General features: G+C 40.2%; 1 protein-coding gene across 1 annotated transcript in view; it reads right to left on the bottom strand.

Moving 5' to 3' along the window:
• Window positions 1–721: 721 nt before the first annotated feature.
• LOC119723210 overlaps window positions 722–20,536 on the bottom strand; it is a 40,455-nt gene continuing 20,640 nt past the window's right edge. Inside the window, exons 2-3 of the mRNA XM_038193772.1 lie at window positions 5,585–5,815; window positions 722–4,354 (exon numbers count right to left, since the gene is read on the bottom strand). Of these exons, the coding sequence (XP_038049700.1) occupies window positions 2,514–4,354; window positions 5,585–5,815 (2,072 nt within the window). The 3' untranslated portion in view covers window positions 722–2,513. The remainder of the gene's footprint in view (window positions 4,355–5,584; window positions 5,816–20,536) is intronic.

Below are 20,536 nucleotides of genomic sequence, written 5' to 3' on the forward strand. Positions count from 1 at the left end.
GGCCAGCAGATCTCTGTCGTCACGAAGTGGTCAGTCACTTGTTGGGTCAGTCAGTCTGTAGATCAATTATCGGCCTGTAAGCTTGAGTACATTTTGTAGCAAAGTTGTTTACAGTAACACACAAACGAGGTAAGAAATCTTGCCATTTTTGAAGCAATTAATGATTTCGCAATTAAAATTATCATGTACCGTTGGAGAAACTAATCATTGAAACTACCCTTCACTCTCACCAAAATGCGAGTTCATTTCAGGGAACATTATCGTCTCTGTGAACTTCACTTTATCGACAGAAAACGAGGCAAATCATGGTTGCTAATGGCAGCAATTATCGTCAGGGATACACGTTTTGCCGCCGACGTAGGCAATTAACGAGTCCAATGCCTTTGTGCTCATAATGAGTTTTTTTTTATCGTCATACACACACACACAACGAAAAGTACAGGTCTTTTGTACCCCCTTGCGTATCTAGGGGAAATGGGCCCTTAGTGGTCCCTGAACATTGGACCCTATTTGAGCCACAGTTTGTATCTTTTTTCTAATTCCATTTACAAATTATCGCTGAAGTAATTACAATATTCCTTTGATATTGAGAACATTGTTTCAATTGTTTTTGTTATTACTATATACGGCACGAAAGATCTCTCCAGTTCTTCCCAAATTTACCAATTAAAGGTCTACAAGAAAGAAATGTCTGCTGAAATCTCTATACCACCACCACCCTATATTTAACCCCCCCCAAAAAAAAAGTAGGAAGGGGCTTTGAACGTCAGTCAAAGTCACACGACACTTTTCTTAAAATTTGTTGAAATATACCATACACACGCTGCCACTAGAATGAAGCCTCCAGTAGCAAACTATCGAGCCGTCCAGCGTCTTTTGATTGTTGACCCTGTTTGCATAATCACGACACCCTTTTAAAATCCCGAGACTATGAGCAGGTTTACTCTCGTTAAGTTGAAAGAAGAGCTGGACTTCTGTGACGTGCGTTTCTGTTTGTGATTAACCGCTAAACTTTAACTTTCATTCCTACGTCACATTTCGTCTGGTAGTAGGCCCTACATGCATACATTTACATACACAAAACCGACTCTTAACCTATTCCCTTAACCCCCAGACATCCTGATGTCGCTCGATGTTGATTGTATATGACGCCTGATATCGATTCTTTTTGGTAACAGCTTCTAAGAGGGAGGCGACCTTTGAAAAAAGTAACCATTGCCTGGTTGGATTTAGAGGAGTCGGGTCCAAGTACTTTGTAAACCAAACCACTGACTAGTACATATGAGGCCAGTAGAGGGCAGCAAACCAAACCATTGACTAGTACATATGAGGCGATTAGAGGGCGGCATTTCCAAGGCCTAGTCCCGATCATGTTGTAAATTTACCGTAAATAAAATCACTTGTTTTCGATTAGAATAAGCGTAGAGTATGTTTCAAAATTACTGTAACTGTGAAAGATATCCGACGAAACTATCTACTGTTTTTTTGCCAAGAGCTGGCATTAGTGGGGCGGCCAGAGTGGAGGAAACAAACAAGAAATGTACGTTGATTAGGACTGACAATTAGGGTAGTATTTCAATCAAACATAGCCCTAATAATAATTGAATATACAAGATAATATCTGAATATATCCGTGTTCATATCGTGGTTACTGCTTCCGATGAACACGCACATAATACTGAACCAGAGGCATGACATACGCCTACAGACAACAGGTACCAAATTGTGTATGTTATTTATGAAGTGTACAGTTGAAATGCCTGAAATGAGAATTTTCAAAAATTGGCTGATAGTGCGTAGAAACAATTTGTCTCAAGAACACTGAAAACGCCTGTTGCACTTTGTCGATGAGTCATTGCGTGCATGCTCAAGCGTACCCGCACGCATGTTGGTGTATCACAATCGAATGAACATGTGCGTTGTAGAAAGGCTATCGTACATCAGTGATAGCGCCCTCTAGAGGTTATAATACACCGAAGTAAAAGACCAATCCAGTATTAACTTCAACTAGATCTCAGAAAAAGAATAGACAAAAATGAACGAGCGCTAATGCTTTTTTGCTTTAAAGGACAGGAGCATTCTTCTTGGGCAAACGTAGACCTTTGAGGGGAAAATTTTGAGTGATTCGTCTTTTTCAACGAGGTCCCTAGAATGTGACCAAAAAGAAACAGAACAAAATTAAGTAAAGATAATTTCCCTTTTTTAGAAAAATTGTTTTGCATACCAGTACCACTCATAATATTGTAAAAACTATTGCTTTGGGCAAAAAGTGGCATTTAAGTATTATTGTTATCAATAAATCGTGATACTAAACGTTCACCTAAAATTGATTGGTTGAATGATTGATATCTTAATAACATTGAGCTTGATCTATCTAGTTGTATAAAGCGATACTAAGAAGACATACATCCATAATTATGATAATTGTAATATTTTTTCCAGTCTTTGTGAAGTGCTATCTACGAAGATTCTTGGCGCGATGAGTTGCTATCCTCACCGCTGGTGGCGCTTTGTCAATCGTCTTCACCTACGATTCCCACCCTGCGCCCGATGTGTTTGACAGTGACCACGAACTTCTTCATGATCAGTGCAATGCACATTGACGTGACCGCCATACCGACTAGAGTGTACATGCAGCAGGCCAGCAAGCTGCTCAGTTGATCGTCCGGTACGTAATCTCCGAACCCTATCGTGGTTAACGTGATGAAACAAAAATAGAAAGACTGGAAAAGGTTCCACTTGTCCATGAGAAAGAAGAACATGATGGCACCAATCGCGATGTAGCTGAAGAAGAACGCTAAGACTGGACCGATGGGGATTTCAGCCTGTTGAAGGGGATCAGCACCTGGGTCATCCGTGTCCGTGGATTCAGTGTCACTATCAAATGCTGATGTACGGTCTGAACCTAAAGGAGTAGTACACCCCGACTCGCGTCCTTTCTTTCTCCGTCTACGGACACCTCGATTGCTTCGACTTCGCGAGCTGCCACTGTCTGATGTTGGAACTCGTCGTCGGCGTTGGCCGCGTGGATTGTGCATTCGATTGCGAATGACACCTCGGTCGTACTCACACAACCACCGCACTTTCTCGTGTTTGAGGGCAGGGATGAGAGTTGTAAGGTCCTCCCGACTGTTCCCAAAGTCTTTGTCGTACGTCGCCAAGCGAACCGCAGTCGCCGAGTTCAATATTTTCAACTGTTTTGAGTGCAGCGATCTGAGCGTAGGCGGCGACATGTCCGGCCGCTTTGTTGTCCGTAATTTCTTTGGTGTGCTTTTCCTTCTTTCGACAATTCTCACCTCGGCGTTTTTCCGGTGTTTCGAAGACCGGGCCTTACCCGTAGACTCACCGTCCTTTTTCGATTTGCTTTTGCTTTTCTTCTTATTTTTGTCTTTACCGCGGTTCTTCTTGTTCTTATTGAGGTCAGAAGCACTGCCAGTGACCTCTAAGTTCAGCTCATTAACACTCTGTGATTCCTTCGGGAGGAAGACGTCATCCTCTTTCGGCGTCACCTCTTCCTCCTCTTCGATACCTTCTATGTTGAAGGATATCGACCTATGCTCCTCCACCTGTCGTAGTTCGAGGCAGGAAAACTGCCTTGGAGGCGGTCGTTTCTCACAGTGTTCCCCAAGTGTGATCGAGGAAGATGCACGTTCCAGTTTCTTCTCGTGTACTTCCTCATGACCGACGCCCTCCTCGATTGTTATCGAGCATTCAGCCGCTGAGCACGAAGGATCTCTCTGGGTGCACGCAGGTTCCTTTGCTAATGGCTGCAGTAATGGCGTCAATTGTAAATTCTCCATAGAAGGTGATTTGCTGCTCAGACCAAGCTTTGTTTCAAACTCCAGTGGCGGTTTTTCACCCTGCTCCTTGGGTTTTACCTTCGGTTCCGGTTCCGGTTCAGGCTCGTCCAGATCGCTCAGATCATCGAAATCGTCGTCCATGTCGGCTTTGGGTGCCCCTCCCACGATAGGCTGTTTCGGAGGGCTGCAGAGGGGAAACACTACCGGCAAATCCTCCGCAGGAGAGATGCTAAAATGCACAGGAGCAACCGGAGCCACCGGAGCCTCAGACATGTTAGGTTTATCAGCTTCCTCGGAGAACATCTCGGCGTTCTCACGGGTATCCGAAATCTTATCCTCAATCACGTTGGACTCGTCGTAAGGGGGCGGCATAGGCGGATCGCTCCGGATGAGCTCCATGTTGACGGACATTGGGCGGCCTTCTCGATACGGCTCGCTGTCCACGCGGATGGTTGCCTGGCTGGCTGTCTTCTTCGCTGTCCTGGACTTACTGCTCTTATTGCTTCGGCTGCGGTTGGAGCGATTTGACCTGGATGAATCCTTTCGAGCCATTGCTGTCGGTACAAAATAGAAACAGTCAACACATATCAGTTATTTTATAGTGTAATTCTTTAAAGAACAAACACATTTTAGCCATAGTTTCCTATGTGCCGGCATGTATACAGGCAGTTGCTAAAGAAAAAAAAAAAAGGCCGAGGTAAGTAAACTTCCTTCGTTGTGTACAACATGCCTTCTGCCTCGACATGCTATAGAAGTGTAATAGCGCCCTCAATGAAATGAAATTCAATGTGAAGTTTTTTTCTGAGCCACGCCAGCTTTTCCAATAGCGCCACCTCGACGGAGCATGACAATGATAGTGTTCAAACTTCATGAAGATAATCTTCGCTTTTTGTTGACTGTGGAATTTAAAGTATTAAAGGGAATATACATCATTTGCTTTTGCTGTAATTTTCAGAAATGGATGGAATTGGGGGTTGGAAATATAAAGCAAATATAGTTACACTGACTTTTTGGAGGTTTTGGGTTCGAAAATGCTATAAAAACCAAGAAAAACGATCATTTTCCTGTAGTCTGGTTCCCTGACTCCATATAAGAAGAAACAGAGCAGTTTACATACATTGGGGAATTGTAAGGTCAGGGAACCAGTCTAGCTGGCTCGTACCCGTTCATAGATTTGTAATCGATTGCAAACAAGTGCAATGGTCAATTGGGGCCAGTATTTGAAAAAAAAGCCAGTTGTTTCCAACGCTGATCGGCCGATCAGCGTTGGAAATTGATACAAAAATACCACTTTTCTTGAAAATGACAGAATACCAGGTGCAATAATTTTACAGGATGATTTAGACTGTCATTTACCAACATCCTATTAAGGTATTTCGTAAAAACTTGGTAATTTTATTTTTCGATGTTTGCAAATGTTGTATATTCCCTTTAAATATAAAATAGAAATTAGAAATATACACAGTTTAGGGCATATGCTTTGAGTGTATTACTTGGAAAACAAAATGGTTGGTTATTTTTGCGTCACCATGAGTGAGTTGTCCATGAGTCGCCATTGGTCACGTGCTCACACTCAATGACCCACAGGATGGAACACATTTCGTCAAGAAATCTACCTAATGGGCCAAAAGTCAGCTGAGATCAACATGCAATTTGAGTATCTGTTTTCAGTGTTTTTCAAGAAGACTTTTGTGTGGTCGGTCATTTTCTTGTGGGTTAGCAGTTCGCTGTGTATGTATTCGATAATGTGCTCAGATGTGTGAATCAACATTTGTCTTCCTTACCTCTTCGACGTGCCATCTTCCGAGCCCTCTTTCTTGACCGTCGCTGACGACACCTCATCCGCATTCGTTGACACAGCCGGCTGGTGTACATGATGTAGAGTAGTCTGGCTACGTTGGCTAGGACCCGACCCACGTTTGTAAGCACCAGTAGCATCAGTGGTATCCCTCCCAAGGCGTAGAGGATACAGAATATCTGGCCTGGTATGGTGACTGGTGCAATATGCCCATAACCTTAGATGAGGAAAAATAAAGAGATCAACTTCTTAATTGGGCTAGTGAAGAAATGATGTGGTATACGATGGACTGCCCTTAGAAATTCAAAATCGAATTCAGAGACCACGGTCGAATTGAATATACAGGTTTTAAAATATGTTAAGAATCGTTCAGGCCTACTGTCTTTTGACCATTTGTTTGTTTTTAGGTTTTTGCGTCAATTAAGGACAAATCTGAATAATATCTAGAAACTGAATTTACCAACCTAGATTAATCATTCATGAGAAGCCGTTTGCCTGTTATTTGTTTAGTTAAAAATATTTCAAAATGTTCTGACAGCTTCCACGACCTTGCCATTGCCATTTCTAAAAATTTAGTGTCCACCTATTAAAGCATAAATTCAGGTTCCAGCTTTCCCTGTAACTTAGGTGCGATCTTTGTATTGTTACCCAGATATTATGCTTCCTCAAAATAGCTAAACAACTGATCGTATTGATGTGCGAATGACGGCAGGGAATAATGGTAGAAGTGTTAATAAAGGAAATTAGCTGCCTGCGTATAGTACAAAGTAACGGAACACACATGCAAATTGCAGCTGGTAATACAAATATGGATTGTAAGGGTGCGGTGAGTCGCATTGTGTTCCATTATCATTTGTGTACCATTATCAATAATTTATCGTACCAATTTCTGAGTGTAGGGATAATAACATTTGAGGAAGATGGATCGATCAATGTTGTAGATGTTATATATTGTAACCAATCGACTCGTTAATTATAAGCATTCATCATTCGAACTGTTTTGCATGAAGGATTTAATAAGTTTACTCCCTAATGGTTCATGGTCATTTCACTTTGTTTTAGGACACCCGGCTGGTCGAATTGTCGGGCTTAACAGAAATATAGTTTCGTGGTTTTTTTTTTTCACCAGCCTTAAAAAACCCAATTTTTTTCCCTTTAACATATTTGGCTTATTCATTCTTTTACCATTTGACAAGGCCAGAGGGAGTGAAATAATTAGGTAAAATGATGTTAACCAATAGTTTGCCTCTTTTGTGCGTACAATTTCGGAGAGGTTCTGTGTGGCCTCGGACTAAGGGAGTCGGACCCCATGCAGTTTCGCCAATTTTCCCGTGGTTTACCAGAGACCAAACGATTTTCTTTAAAAGATTGCTTTACAATCTTTTGTAGTAGCAACCAAAGCATATATCGCCACCTGAACGTCGCCTCTGCTCAAACGCAGCAACACAGATTGGATAACAAGACTGTAAGTCCGATAGCTTCACCCACCCTGTTACAGTAAACACCTTATCATGTTAAGTGCGACCCAATTTTGTCATGGTGTGTTTTTCTAACAGCAGGCGTTGTCCCGCTTTCCACACACATCTTTATTTTTCTCTTACTGTATAATTTACCAAATCATTCCAAGACCTCAGCCGTGAACGTGTTTATATTCCTCCCTGGGGCTCAGTAAACGATATTCGACCTTCTATAACTGGGATTGCAAGCAGATAATGGGGGTTAATACCACCAGCTGGCTGCCTGAAAATGCTCCGCGGCGCTTTTTTTTTGTCTGACTGGACAGCTCGCTGACATTTCAACGGAGCCGGCGCTGGCAGTTTCCCATAAACAGTAGTATATTTAGGACATTTTAATGCAAAGGAATGTGCTTTTCTATTGGAGATGTTGCTGCGACAAATGACTTTTTGCGCATAAGTCATAATTGCCACCGTGGCTTGGCAAAGACGAATTTGCGAGATGCGCCTGCCATTGCAAATGCAACATCAAAATTGTGTAAAAGTTGCTTTGGTACCGATCAGACATACACAGAAGTACAATTGTTTTGAGTATCGTCCACGATCACTGATATTACCTGCATGCACAATTGCTGAAATTCATATACCTTTTATTGCCAAATCCTGAGGCTGTTTACTGGCTAAAGAGTTTGAAATAAAATTAGATTTCGACCGTGATTTACCGTCCATTCCCAGAGGGAAGTAATTTCGGATCGCTTGGCTATTCAGGCTCGGTGAGGGTTAGACAAATGGAGGATGACCCTTTTCGATATTAATGAAATTGTTATTTTCATCTGAAAGCAAGCTCTGTGGTTCCCCTTTCAAGTAAAGTTTATTTACCGCAGGTTAATAACCTAATATTTTTCATTTATGCAGGTTGACTAGAGACCTACATGTTTTCTGAATAAAAAAAAAATCAGGTCTTAAAAATGTGTTGGCGGTGAATTCGGGTCATTGGTCTCTCTCCAACAGCACTTCGAGCCAATTTACCGCCCCTCACCAAGCGCAAAATTGGCTTAAGCCCAGGCGCGCTGGGGACCTCGTTTGGATGTAAACAGATACATTCGTGTCGCAGCTGCTTGGCACTGGGGGAGAGATGGGAAATTAATTTTGATCACTTTGTGTTGAAATCTCGCGCCAAATGTTCGCGCGCTTTTTTTCTTCTTCTCGAATGTGTTGTCGTCTGCAGACGCGGTAAAGCTAACAAGAGGACAAGTAGGTGGACGGGACGGCCTTACAGACGTAAATTCCCGCTCAATCATTGCAGGTTGATGATGGTTACAAACCGCATATGTCGGTGTTCATAATGCCGAATCTTTTCTAGCCTATAGTCTAGGAAAGGGTAAGGGTCTCCTGACCCGATGCACTTTTATTACTCATCCGAAGATTCAAATGTCTACAAAGTCTGGCGAATTGTTCATCTTTTGAAATACGGTACCATATTATGTCTTCACATAGTCACTGACCTTCGCTTCAGCTAGTGACATAACGAGAAGTCCCAACTTGGAATCACTTTATAAAGCCTGACTCCGTGTATATGAGAATTAAGTTCTTAATATTATGAGCAATGGATGGTGGATGGTCAATTTATATTCTTGGGAAATGTTTATGTTGATGTCATGTTTCTGATGTAATGTTTTTGAAACACGCATGTGCTTAACAACATTAGACATAAGCTATGCCCTTTCGCTTCCACGGAAGCACAAAATGTTCTTGGTATTTGCCTCGATTATTCATTATGAAAATAATTGTTCAATTATGATATACTAACGAAATTGAGAAAAGGACGATTTCTGGTCGTTCAGAAAAAAAATGCTACGTGTATAATGAAAGGAACACATAACTTATGCTACATATTAATACCGCGTTATCATGTGATTTTCATTTTTTTTTAATTAAAGGGGAAATGAACGTGTTCATTTACAATTTTCCACAGGCTTGCGAAAATGCAGCCGAAATGATTATTTCATGCTATTCGTTACGGCCTCTAAAGCTGCTGAAGGTGTTTATTTTGAAATGGAAAAAGTGCACCGACATGTCTCATGATAACAAAAATCCTTCCCTTCTACCAGTTAGTGAGAGTTTGTATTGATACAGATGTTCAGCCTGTGCTGCTATACCGATAATATTAGCTCACAGCAATCCCAGAGAATGATGACGTCAATAAGATTTATTAGATAAGTCGGTTTATTATAATATTCACATGGTGGGAGTTTACATAAATTTTATGACATGATCCTCAGTTATTTTGATCCATAATCCACTCGTGTTTAACAGATCATATCAGAAGTCTCTTCGAAACAATTTTCTGATGGACCTTAAAGTGCTCTCTCCGAGCTCTTCGACTATTTTCAATTTCTAAGTTTTATTTGATTCATCAAGAAACCTTCAACCCACTGGGAAAACCTTTTTTGGGCTGCTTTTGCCCTCTAAAGCACGAAAAGATCTGTCGGCATTCTTTTGCAAATAATCCGATATTTGTTATAAGTAAAAAAAACCCGGCTGGCTCTTCGTTAGATTTCTCATTCAAAAGTCAAATTTTTCATTCCAAAAAATAGCAAAACGAGAAGAAAAGTAGGCCTCTATTTTTTTCGGGTGAAACTCAAAAACAGCATGTCCAGTACATCTTTAAGTATTTTCTTTTCAATTCACTGACAAAAAAATATTTGCCGTCTTACAAATCTTAGTAATCTTTTTCCTGGGCTCCATCTGCTGTTTGTCCGATCATCGATTTTACTTCGCACATTCTGAGAAGGGGATAGGACTGAGATTTCACACCCGACCAGGGCCAACGGAAATGATAAAGGAGGCCTGCGGGATATATTCAATGGGGATGACTTCACCAGGACATAGAAACAGCCAGACATCGGACAGTTATTTTGCTCGCAACTCGGAACACCGGAACAACTCTCTTGGTCCGGAGGAAAAGAAAGTGCGAAAGGTAATAGTGTTTTCATGAAAAGATCCGCACGGCGTTTGAAACCAAAGGGTGTTTCATTAGAGAAATTCATCTGTCGACTGCTTCCTAAAGGACACTGACTCCATATTGAATTGGTCAGAATAAAGAAAAGACACTGAGCGAGCCTAACAATCAGCCTTGATTTGAAATTACTGCGAACCCTGAAACTAGTTACTGAACGAGCCTAACAATTAGGAACTCCGCCATTTCACTGTGAACCAAAGATGAACCCTGGAAAGAAACAAAACACTGAACGAGCCTAGCAATCACGCAACCTAAAGCCAGCCTGCCTTGTCATAACCGCTCCGCTCTGTGATTTGCTATTATTAATATCCCTTTGATATTCAATTATGAATGGAAATTGAAATGAAAGAATAACACGGTGTCCGCAGGGACCCGCCCGGCCATTAAAGCTATTGAAGCACAATCTCAAATGTCGGAGTGTTCTCTGGAACAAATGGCTCTTATTACGAGATCTGACAGGCAACAAAAAAACTCACATGCCGACAGATGTGACGCAGAAAGACAATGAGTTACAAGTTCATTATGTTTTGCGTCAATATACTAAGACTAAGCACTGACTTGGTGACTTATTTATAGTCCTGTCTTGTACGTGCCATTCTATCGATTGGCGGACCGGTCCGCCCGTAGTTGAAAAAAAAATATGAAAGACGTATGTTTACTTTTCATTATGTCTGAATAATCTTTGGCTTTGCAGCGGTAGAGATATCTGGAAGGGAGGGTGAAAATTGTCTCATGTTCGGGAAATAGAATTATAACAGCTGAGATGGGATGCGTGATAAATTGAATACGCCATGAGCATGGCCACCTGCAAACAAATGTAGAAATGTAATTTGTAACACTCAAATTTACGCAATGGTATAATTAATTCTATAGTAGAGATGAGACATGGGTATGGGATTGTGTGATTAAGTCGTAGTACTAGGCAAGATTTTTTCTAAAGTTGTAGTTCAATGTAATTAGTGAAAAGGGTAATTATCTGGAAATATGTTATAATTTGTTTTAAATCCTAAAAACAAATGTGAATGGAACATTGCCGACTGTTTTTTTTTTTAATTTGTGTTTCAAATAAAAAAGACGACAGTTGAAGAATATTGCTGGTATAAAAATGTATAATTCCACCACAGTCGCGGAATAATGCCGAAATTCCACGATACTGTCAATAGACATGAAACACGATCCTTCCTTGGGGTAAATAAAGTCTGCCATCCGCCAAATTCGGATGAAACTTTGCAGCAAAAACCTTTTAACTGAAGTTGTTTTGCAAAATCTATAATAAAGGGAACAATATATAAAATGGTTAGAGTGACCATAGCAACTATATGTATGCATCCTCTAGACATGGGACGAGAACTGCTGCCTATAATTAAGAGGCTACTGAGGTTCGTGCATAAAACTGCAATAATGATTCAATGAAATAAAAAACCCTCGTTGAAAATTATGGACAGAAACGAATTTCACAATAGGAGAGATGATTAAATTTAGGTTTTATTGATAGTGCTTTCCATGGCCCAGCTATCTACCAAACCCCTCGAGATGTGTCGGTTGCGAGTCAATGGTACTCAAGACTATCCCAGCGAGATGTTCAAAGTGAAAATGAGAGCGTTTGAAATAGACAATTGTCTGCTGATAGGAGTAAACACATAGGTATTTCAGACAATATCATAAAATTGACGTCTTCTGATTATTTGGTTAATTCATCCATAAGACGCGAAGGACGTGTACTAATAACATAAATGGGTCACAAGTTGTTCCTTGAAATCCGGTTAAAAGTAAAAATTTAACTCTGACAATACGTATTCAAATTTCCAAAAGTGGCTGCACTGATTATCACACTTCTCTTCATTTGGAATTTAACAACATAAAAGTGATTTTAGATGTTTAATGTAGTGATTATCATATTTTGTTCTTTTGCACAATAATGGTATATTGTTCAGCAACTTCTTGCCGAATGTTATCGATATTCCCCTACATTTTTGGATCACTCTTCATCGACGTTTGTGTTTTTGTTGTTTCCGAACTGACCAACAATTCAGAAACAAATTGTACCAATTGTCCGATAGAATGAACATATGGACGTACATCTTTTACAAAATGTTTTAAAGTCGATCATGCTGTTAGGCAAAACGAACATCATTTTTCTCTCACTGCCTGATCCCAACGAGTATTTTGACATTTTCCAGAGTGTTACTGTAAAGACTAACTACCCTGAAATACTCCACACATCTCACATTTGAAGAGGCGTTTGACAAGCCTCCTCGAAATCCTTGTCACTTGATTACTCAAGTCAGAGGCCTTCGCTGATTAGTATCAAATGTCGAACCAAGGGCCCAAATTATTCGTTCCTTGATAGAAGAAAAATGATCCCGGTAATTGTTTACGCTGAAAAATACTTCATCAGCTATTATGAAAAGCAGGTGGGATTGAATCAGGGTGAGAGAAGCATAATCCTTGCTAATGACGCTTTATGAAGCACGCCCGATAACCGGCCACCTACGGAGCCAAACTACCTAATTTAATTTAATACTTTGAAATGAAATAAGAATAATAATTTAATAATGAAAAATCACGGAATATTTTCATTTGGAATTTTGGCAATGACTGCAGCGAAAAGAAGGAAGACAATATCCCAAGACCTGCATTGCCAAATGTGTTTCGTTGAAACATTTTTATTTCGTGAGAAATATCAGCTTTCATGTTGCATTACCTTATAATGGTACTTAATGACGAGTGTAACAGATAATATATTAATCTTAAAATTAATGTGGCCTGACGTTGCGAACTTAGCAAGTTCTTCTTCAGAGGCTAAAACAGAAAATGATAATACATTATTCAAACCACTTGTCACCTCGAGTGCGCTTTCTGCATTAACAAAACACTTACACTCAGTGCATATACCACGGAATATTTTAGTACCTGCAGAGACGAATGTAGGAATCATATCATCGTTACGCCCCAAGACATATTCCGCACACGCAACTGTCCATGTCCCCTTTCCCCTAATCATCTTTTTCTAAGCCAATATGAGTATTACTCTGCATACTGAGCATGTACCTTTCGAGTCCTATTGAAGATGGTACGGGCTTTTCAGTGAGTTCATTATATCGAAGGGCCAACATCCGTTGATTTGCTAATGGAAAAACCCGAGGAATACACATGCCTTGAATTCTGAAGGATAGTATCATGGAGTGTTGGCCTATAATCCCCAAATCATATCCGTGCTCACACATCTGACCCTTGTTAGATGTGGGAGCTGGTCACAGCTGTCACTCTATGCAACCATGCCTACTTAGCATGAACGCAAGGACAGAAAAGCAAATAACATTTCGGTCTTTCCAATAATTTCATAACAACAGCAGTGCTTCTGGCGTTTCTGCTTACCCAAAATTATTTTTAAGCAATGACAGAATAATTTGACGACCCTCTCTTTCTCAAAATGTAGTTTACCTAAGTGCCATAGCTATTCAAACAAAAGATACGAAATCTATTTGAACACCAGCGAAAGAAAAGCTGGTGCCCTTCAACTAATATTGATTTCATGACCCTACAAAAAAGTGCAGATTAGGTCACACCGTAGACATTCCTCGAAAGCAATCAGTGGTGTTGATAGTACTTGCACATCTACATCACGGGCAGCAAAGCGTAATGGGACACGTGGGAGACTGGTGTAGCTATCGTAGTACGATAGCACTGGAATGGATGAACTATGTCATGTGTGAAGACACACTGGCAGCTCATAGGCACCAAGATGAACTAGGCGTCATCAAATTGGTGCTGGTGTGCTATCAGTCAGGGCTTCGTACACGAGTACGTATCTCGTGTCATTATACTTTGTTGAACAAGCCTCATCGCACCAGATATACTCGACAGATATCATTTCTGCGCGATTGGAGTCATTGTATCACCTTCATATCATATTTTGTATCATACACAAATGATTGGAATCTTATATCCTTTACAGGGGCGTCTTATTGTCAGCAAAACTCTTAAGGGCTTTTAAGTAAATTGAGAATACACGTCTTCAGCATTAAGTTATGTATTATTGTAAATGCAGTTTCTCAAATCACGTTTATATATATTTTCCTATTCCTCAGAACCAATCCCCTAAACAGTTCGGTATATGAACTTATGTTAATTTCTTATCTCGCCCAAATACTTTCACCTAACAGCCGTCGACCTCCGCTCAGTTTTCCCCAGACGTATATATCCTCCAGAAGATTCTGAGCAGCCAAGACACTGGTTCGGATTCTGTCGCAGTTGGTTCATGACCCGCTCAAGTTAAGTTCTTTTATAGGAGCTCTAAGACCTCGTTTCGGTCGGACGATAAATTTCATCCAACAGCCGTCGATCCCCGTTCTGTTTCTCCCAGACGTATGTATTCACCACTGGATTCCGAGCAGTCAAGACACTGCTAGCATTTCATTTTCTGTCACAGTTGGTTCATGACCCGCTTAGTTAGACCGGTACATTCGATGTCATACTTCTCGCCGTCCCGTCTACGTCAATTACAGGCTGACATTTCAGTGAGAAGTGTTATGGCAGTCGTTGGGGATCGTCAATACCCGAACACTGGTATCTATAGGTACGCTGTTCGTGTTACACCTGCCCGCCATGACAAATTACACCATGTGCAAAAAATATTACACTGTAACAAAGTTAATGAAATATTATTGGGTAGTATTATTCTACCCAAATGAAAGGGGAGTGGTTAATTGGAGTAAATTTCAATTTTTGGGGGAAGATTCGCAAAAAAGGTGTAAATGATTTTTGACCAACGTTCGGCGAGAAGTCGATTTACTGATGCTCATCTTAAACCTTTAGGTCTACCTGAAATATTTTTGCACAAACAATTGCCAATTTCTAATGTTCCATATCAGATAAGCAAGCAGATCTGCAAGTGTTTACTCATAAAGGAAACTATTGGTAATCAAAGTTGACGTTAATCAGTTCTCACGATAAGCAACAGTAATGGTCGGTGCGGCACTTAACAGCAAAAAAGAAAGAGATCATGCAAACAAAACTTGATATTAAGCGTGAATTTAATGTAAAAGCTTTCCTTTCCACTCATGGCTGGTGATGCGTTCAAAGCTGCATTGCGAGCTATTTGTTTCGCCATTAGTGTTGACCTGATTGTGTCCAGCCATTTTTGTTTGCGTGTGCTGGTCGGTACTGCGCTTGCTCAAACATATACTCCGGGATTGATTGGTATTTTCTATCTTCATTGTTCATGAAATTTCTTTTAATAGAATAGTTATCTTGGATACTGCTCACGACTTTATATTTTGCTCAACTTATGGTGAAATAGGCCTATGTGATGAAAATGAAAGTGTTCATTGGTATTCTGTCGATGAAAATATGTTATCATGTGACATGAAAACACATAAGTCAATCAAAACAGAACCTTTTCACACTGTGACCATATGTTTATCTCATATTAATTTGGTCTGACCGACACCTGTACAAACCGATAGCTGAAATCGTGATGACTTGAACGGCAGTGGTCATGTAAAGTTCACCCCATTTCCACGGAACACGTTCTAAACCAAAACCATCCCTTATAATTATGTATACATTACATTTTTTTCACGTGAGTTTTCCAACTATTTGGAAGGACCGTGCAGGCTGTTTGAACATTTTCTAGAAGCAATCTCTAAATTCAACACTAATCTAGAACCGAACAAATTAATCTCCGGCATGCACAATCCGAAGCAACCGTCCGAAATCCGAGTGCGACTGAAACATCGTGTAAACATACAAAATTAAGTTATGAGTAAAACCGTATGCTGTTTATTTACAGACGGCGTCATGGAGGTTCTAACTTGTCATAACTGGGAAAGGTCAACAGTAAAACGCTTAATCATTTTTTCTTCTTTCTTTGACCGTACCTAGACGTGACGACATACTGGTGATGCTCCTGCAAAGCGATATTTAAATATTACTGCATGGGGTGGTCAAAGATCAGCAAAAGCCGACAGCAAGACACCTATTTCTGCATACCTAGATCAGGAATTTGACTCTGCAGAGTTATAAGCGATCACAGATAAACCTAACCCATCATGAGATACCGGGACTGCAGTATTTTGTCCTTGTATACAGATGCATGCTGTTAACAGATTGATTTCGACACTTTTATAGTCTTTTAAGACACGATGAAATATTGCCAATAATAAATGTATCGTCGGATTTAACTGCAACAAAATACAGGTATTCTGGTCCAAATATCGCAAGAAAAAAAACATAAGAAACGCTAAGAAAAAAATATATAAGCTAATGTGGACTTCATGTGGAGTTAGTGGGCAATGGTATTGCATCGCTTGATTGGCATGAGTAATCCTCTTGTATATTCGTTCTTACTAAATTAAAATATCAGTGACACCAGCCGAGATATCTACAACACCTAAGGTCTATATTTTTTAGTCTAAAGGCAACATACAGTTTTTGCAGACACTTTTGTATTCTGTTAGCAGACGAAATTAAGAAAGGTTACCACAAATAGTAATTACAACGGAAAGGTTTACAGCACCGAATTAAACCAAAACATCGGAGCGCAAACACCAAATATTTTAAATGCGGTTTCATTTGTGTTATAGAATCTCGGATTCTGTTCGCCTCACCAAAGAGCGATAGGCCTACCTTTCTCCACCAGCAAACCTGCAAGAATACTTCAAAGAGGGACTGCGTGTAAAATCTCGTAGGTTGAAAGCTAAATTGAAATCAGTCAAATCACTATACCACATGACAAGCGTCTGTCTTTGGGGCTCAACAACATGGATTATGTACATTATTCTGTGGATCTCGAGTTTATTGCTTCTTGAATCCTACTTTGTTGATTGATAGGGGAATCAATGGGACATTTGCACCCATCTACTTATCTTAATAATGTGACAATAATTACGGAGCTTGTCGTGTATTGGCTTGTCCCCTGCTAGTATGTTTAGTTTTACAGTCGGTAAAGAATTGTAATTGAGGGTTATAATTGGTCTGCCAGTTACTCATTATCTGGTAAGGAAGTCGCATTGCATTTCCTGAATATGTAATTGAAGATAAATTTTGCAGCTTTTAATGACCGAATTACAATTAATTCAGCAGTAAACTATAAGTTAACTGATATTTAAGTCAAAGCTATGAAAACTGAACGTCGGGTAGACAGCAATGAATATTGTACCATGTGTGCCTTATGGCCAACTTGCAACCAATAACGTTGATATTCATATGTCAGTTTCAAGCTGCGTTACTCGATCTGTAGATCAGACAGTACTGACAAAACACCTGGAACAACATAACAAATCTAGTGATAGGAGAGGCATGCATATTCAAAGTAGACATCACCGATTCATGTTTTAATAACGACCATAACAGGCTGCTGTCTATCAACCCAAGCGTTTCAAAAATAAACACTAAGGGTTCATTCCACTGTGGCAGCAGATGCTCACATCATCAGCAATGTTACATTCTGTAAAATGCATAACTGCTGTTTAAAATGACCAGACTTACATTACAAAACAAAATTGGCTTTAGTAGAATAAAAAATTTTTTTATTGTGTGTACTGAATTGCGGGGTAAAAAGTAATTGGAGTGTTCTATGTGTTTTTATTCACTCCAATCAAAACAGGTCTATGCATAAGAGAGAAAGGAAAACAAGTCAGGCATGACAATGGATCGCTCATGCGAAGTGACCATCACTAAAAGAAGATGAGAAATGCATGTTCTCTTCCAGATTCCAAACCAACCTCACTTCTCGGCATTTCAGTTATGGGAATAATTGTCCGAATTGAGTAAGACCCTCTCCCAATTATTGAGAACAGATTACCTGCAAGGCCGCATGGCTAGGCCCTATATGAAGTGTAACAAGTGCGTCATTATATTTCTGTCCAAAAAGCCCAAGACGCAGTGACCGCAAGAGAGAAATATGAATTGACCCCTGGGCTGTTTGGATTGCGGCTTGAAAGACTAGCGGCGCGGCAGCGGCTAGGCACGGTAATTGGCTCTGGGGATTTACCACCTTGCCACCTCGCCACATTATCTGGATATCAAGGTATCTGAAGCGCACATGGTTGCTCTACTTCATTGCTTCTTGCCAGTGCTGAAGTATTCTTCGGACTTAGGACATAATGCCAATTTAATGAAAAACGAAACTTACTCTTGATTGGCAAGAACGAATGGGTGACCGAGTAGATTGGGCAACCTAACTTGTATTGTAAAAGATCTCAATAAATTGCTTGAATTTTTTTTATTGACTTTTTCAGCATCAGTTTTGATTCCCTTTTGTGATTCTTGGTTCATCTGTGATTTTTATTTTAGCAATGGAAATGTGTAAATTTGCGAAAAGAAAAACTTGAACTCGACAGAATTTCACTATCTCAGTGGAAGTGTTTTGTTTGAACACATGCTTTGCTTGTTACAATCTGTCTTGTGAGTGAGGCACAGGTATGTATCATTACACATCACTGGCTGTCCTTTATACACACGAACACCAACAAAATGGATATAATTATATCACGAGCGTTCTGCCTTCTGTTTTGACGATGATGATTCTCCTGCTTATGAATCACACGAGGGGGCGGCCTGTTGGTGAGTTTGACAGTTAACAGTGAGACACCGTCTCAATTATATATCTCTTACTCAAATACAAAGTCCGAGAACGGCCAGCGTGTCACTGTCTTGATGACCGTCCTCTGACGCGGGTTTACTCATTAAATACCAACACGCACACTAACAGACACTGCTTTCCGCGCGTACGCGTGCGTGTATGTGAAGTAGCCAATCAGAATACACCACAAAGGAGCATGCCGACCAATTTAACAAAGTTTAGATGCTGCTTCCTGTCCTCGTATACAAAAATATGCATGTGTCATACGTGGTCAGGTTGCCAGTAGGCAGTAAGCAGCAAGCAGTGTGTGCTCAGGCAAAAGCGAGATATGATTATGAAGCAGGATATCCAAATAACCATCGCTCTCTTGTCCATAACAACGGCAATTAGTGTACCAAAAGCCCGCATCATAAATTCTGGTATTTGTGCATCAAATGTGCTTATGGCAACCGACATTTTCCCCTTCGTTACCCAAATAATATGCTCTAATGGGTAAAATGGTATAAGTGTTTATGATATCCAAAAACAGGTCATGCATGAAAAAATTACATTTTTTTTCCAAATTTATTTTTAAAAGCTGTCCTGGAATTGCTGAAACAACAACCTTTCTTAACTCAGTTAGCGCAAGCAAACTAGAGTTTAACGAAAAGGTAGTTAGTAGATATTGTTTTTCGAGTGAAACGAAAAAAGAGGAGCACAAAAATTACGTTTTTTGCATCGTTTTATCCAATCTTATCCATTGCTGCCTTCAACAGTTTACTGACCAAGTTTAAAGCACATCTTCAGTCTATGCCATTGCTAACCTCATGTTGTTTTATTACTGATCAATATCAACAAATATCTTTGAAATACTAGTAGCTGAAAATCTTAAAATGTCAAAGATGAATACCAGAAAGCATTCAAAGTGACTCTTTTCAACTCCAAATGACAATATTTATTTATAACTCGTCTGCACACAGCTTCGACAACTTTAATAATTCAACTTGGCTTGGTCGTTATTAGGCATAACTCCTTTCAAGTTGTGGCGCATTGTCCATTCATATCATGCAGCTTTTTGCCGTGGTTAGAATCGCAATTTCCGCTGTGATATTCACGAACTAGGACAGGAAATCCTAGTCTGGAATGATACGCGCGCGTCCCAGCTGCTCCTTACATCCATGTACCGACACGACTTGACGCTGTAAACTGGTTCTCGTTTAATGTATTTACCATCGATCGATCGTGTAATTCTATTCAGTAATGTCAAGTCCATGCGTCGAAGGAGGAACTCGTTACATTCAATTGTGTGTGGTATTTGATGTGCTGGGCTATCCATGCTGAAATCGTTATCGATTCCGGAGCTGAGTGCAATGGAATGAATTCATGATCATGTTGGCGGTGTTTTGATAAAAGGTTTGTCATCTTGTCAATCAAGTGAATAGATTCTACGAATGGTTGTGAAGGCTCTTGCGTCAGCACGTGGATGCTTCTTTTCGGTGTTAGACCTGCAAATTAAGATGGTTATTAGATCAAACGGATGGTTCGTCATGTATGCTCTTTGAGTATCTCGTGTCTGGAAATCCCGACTTGGGATGCCGAACATTTTGCAGGTTACAAGTTTCGGGTGTTTGTCCTTGTAAGTTCACAAAAGAGGTGTAGAATCAATTGTTAGCTTTACGCTGGATTGACGTGAACACCAATTTTATTGGCCTTTTACTAACTACAGTCGTGAACATGCAAATTGGCTCCATGATTTGCCCCAAATGGCCAACCAAAGCATAACACCGTGACTATCTTCGCAATTGCACTGCCGATTCATTATTGCTGTTCAGGTGTTCTTGATGACGGTCAGAGCATACTGTCCGAAACGTCGAGGTAATACCTCTGGGTACTCTA

Source organism: Patiria miniata, unplaced genomic scaffold, assembly GCF_015706575.1.
Source record: "Patiria miniata isolate m_02_andy unplaced genomic scaffold, ASM1570657v1 HiC_scaffold_16, whole genome shotgun sequence".
Classification (NCBI taxonomy): domain Eukaryota; kingdom Metazoa; phylum Echinodermata; class Asteroidea; order Valvatida; family Asterinidae; genus Patiria; species Patiria miniata.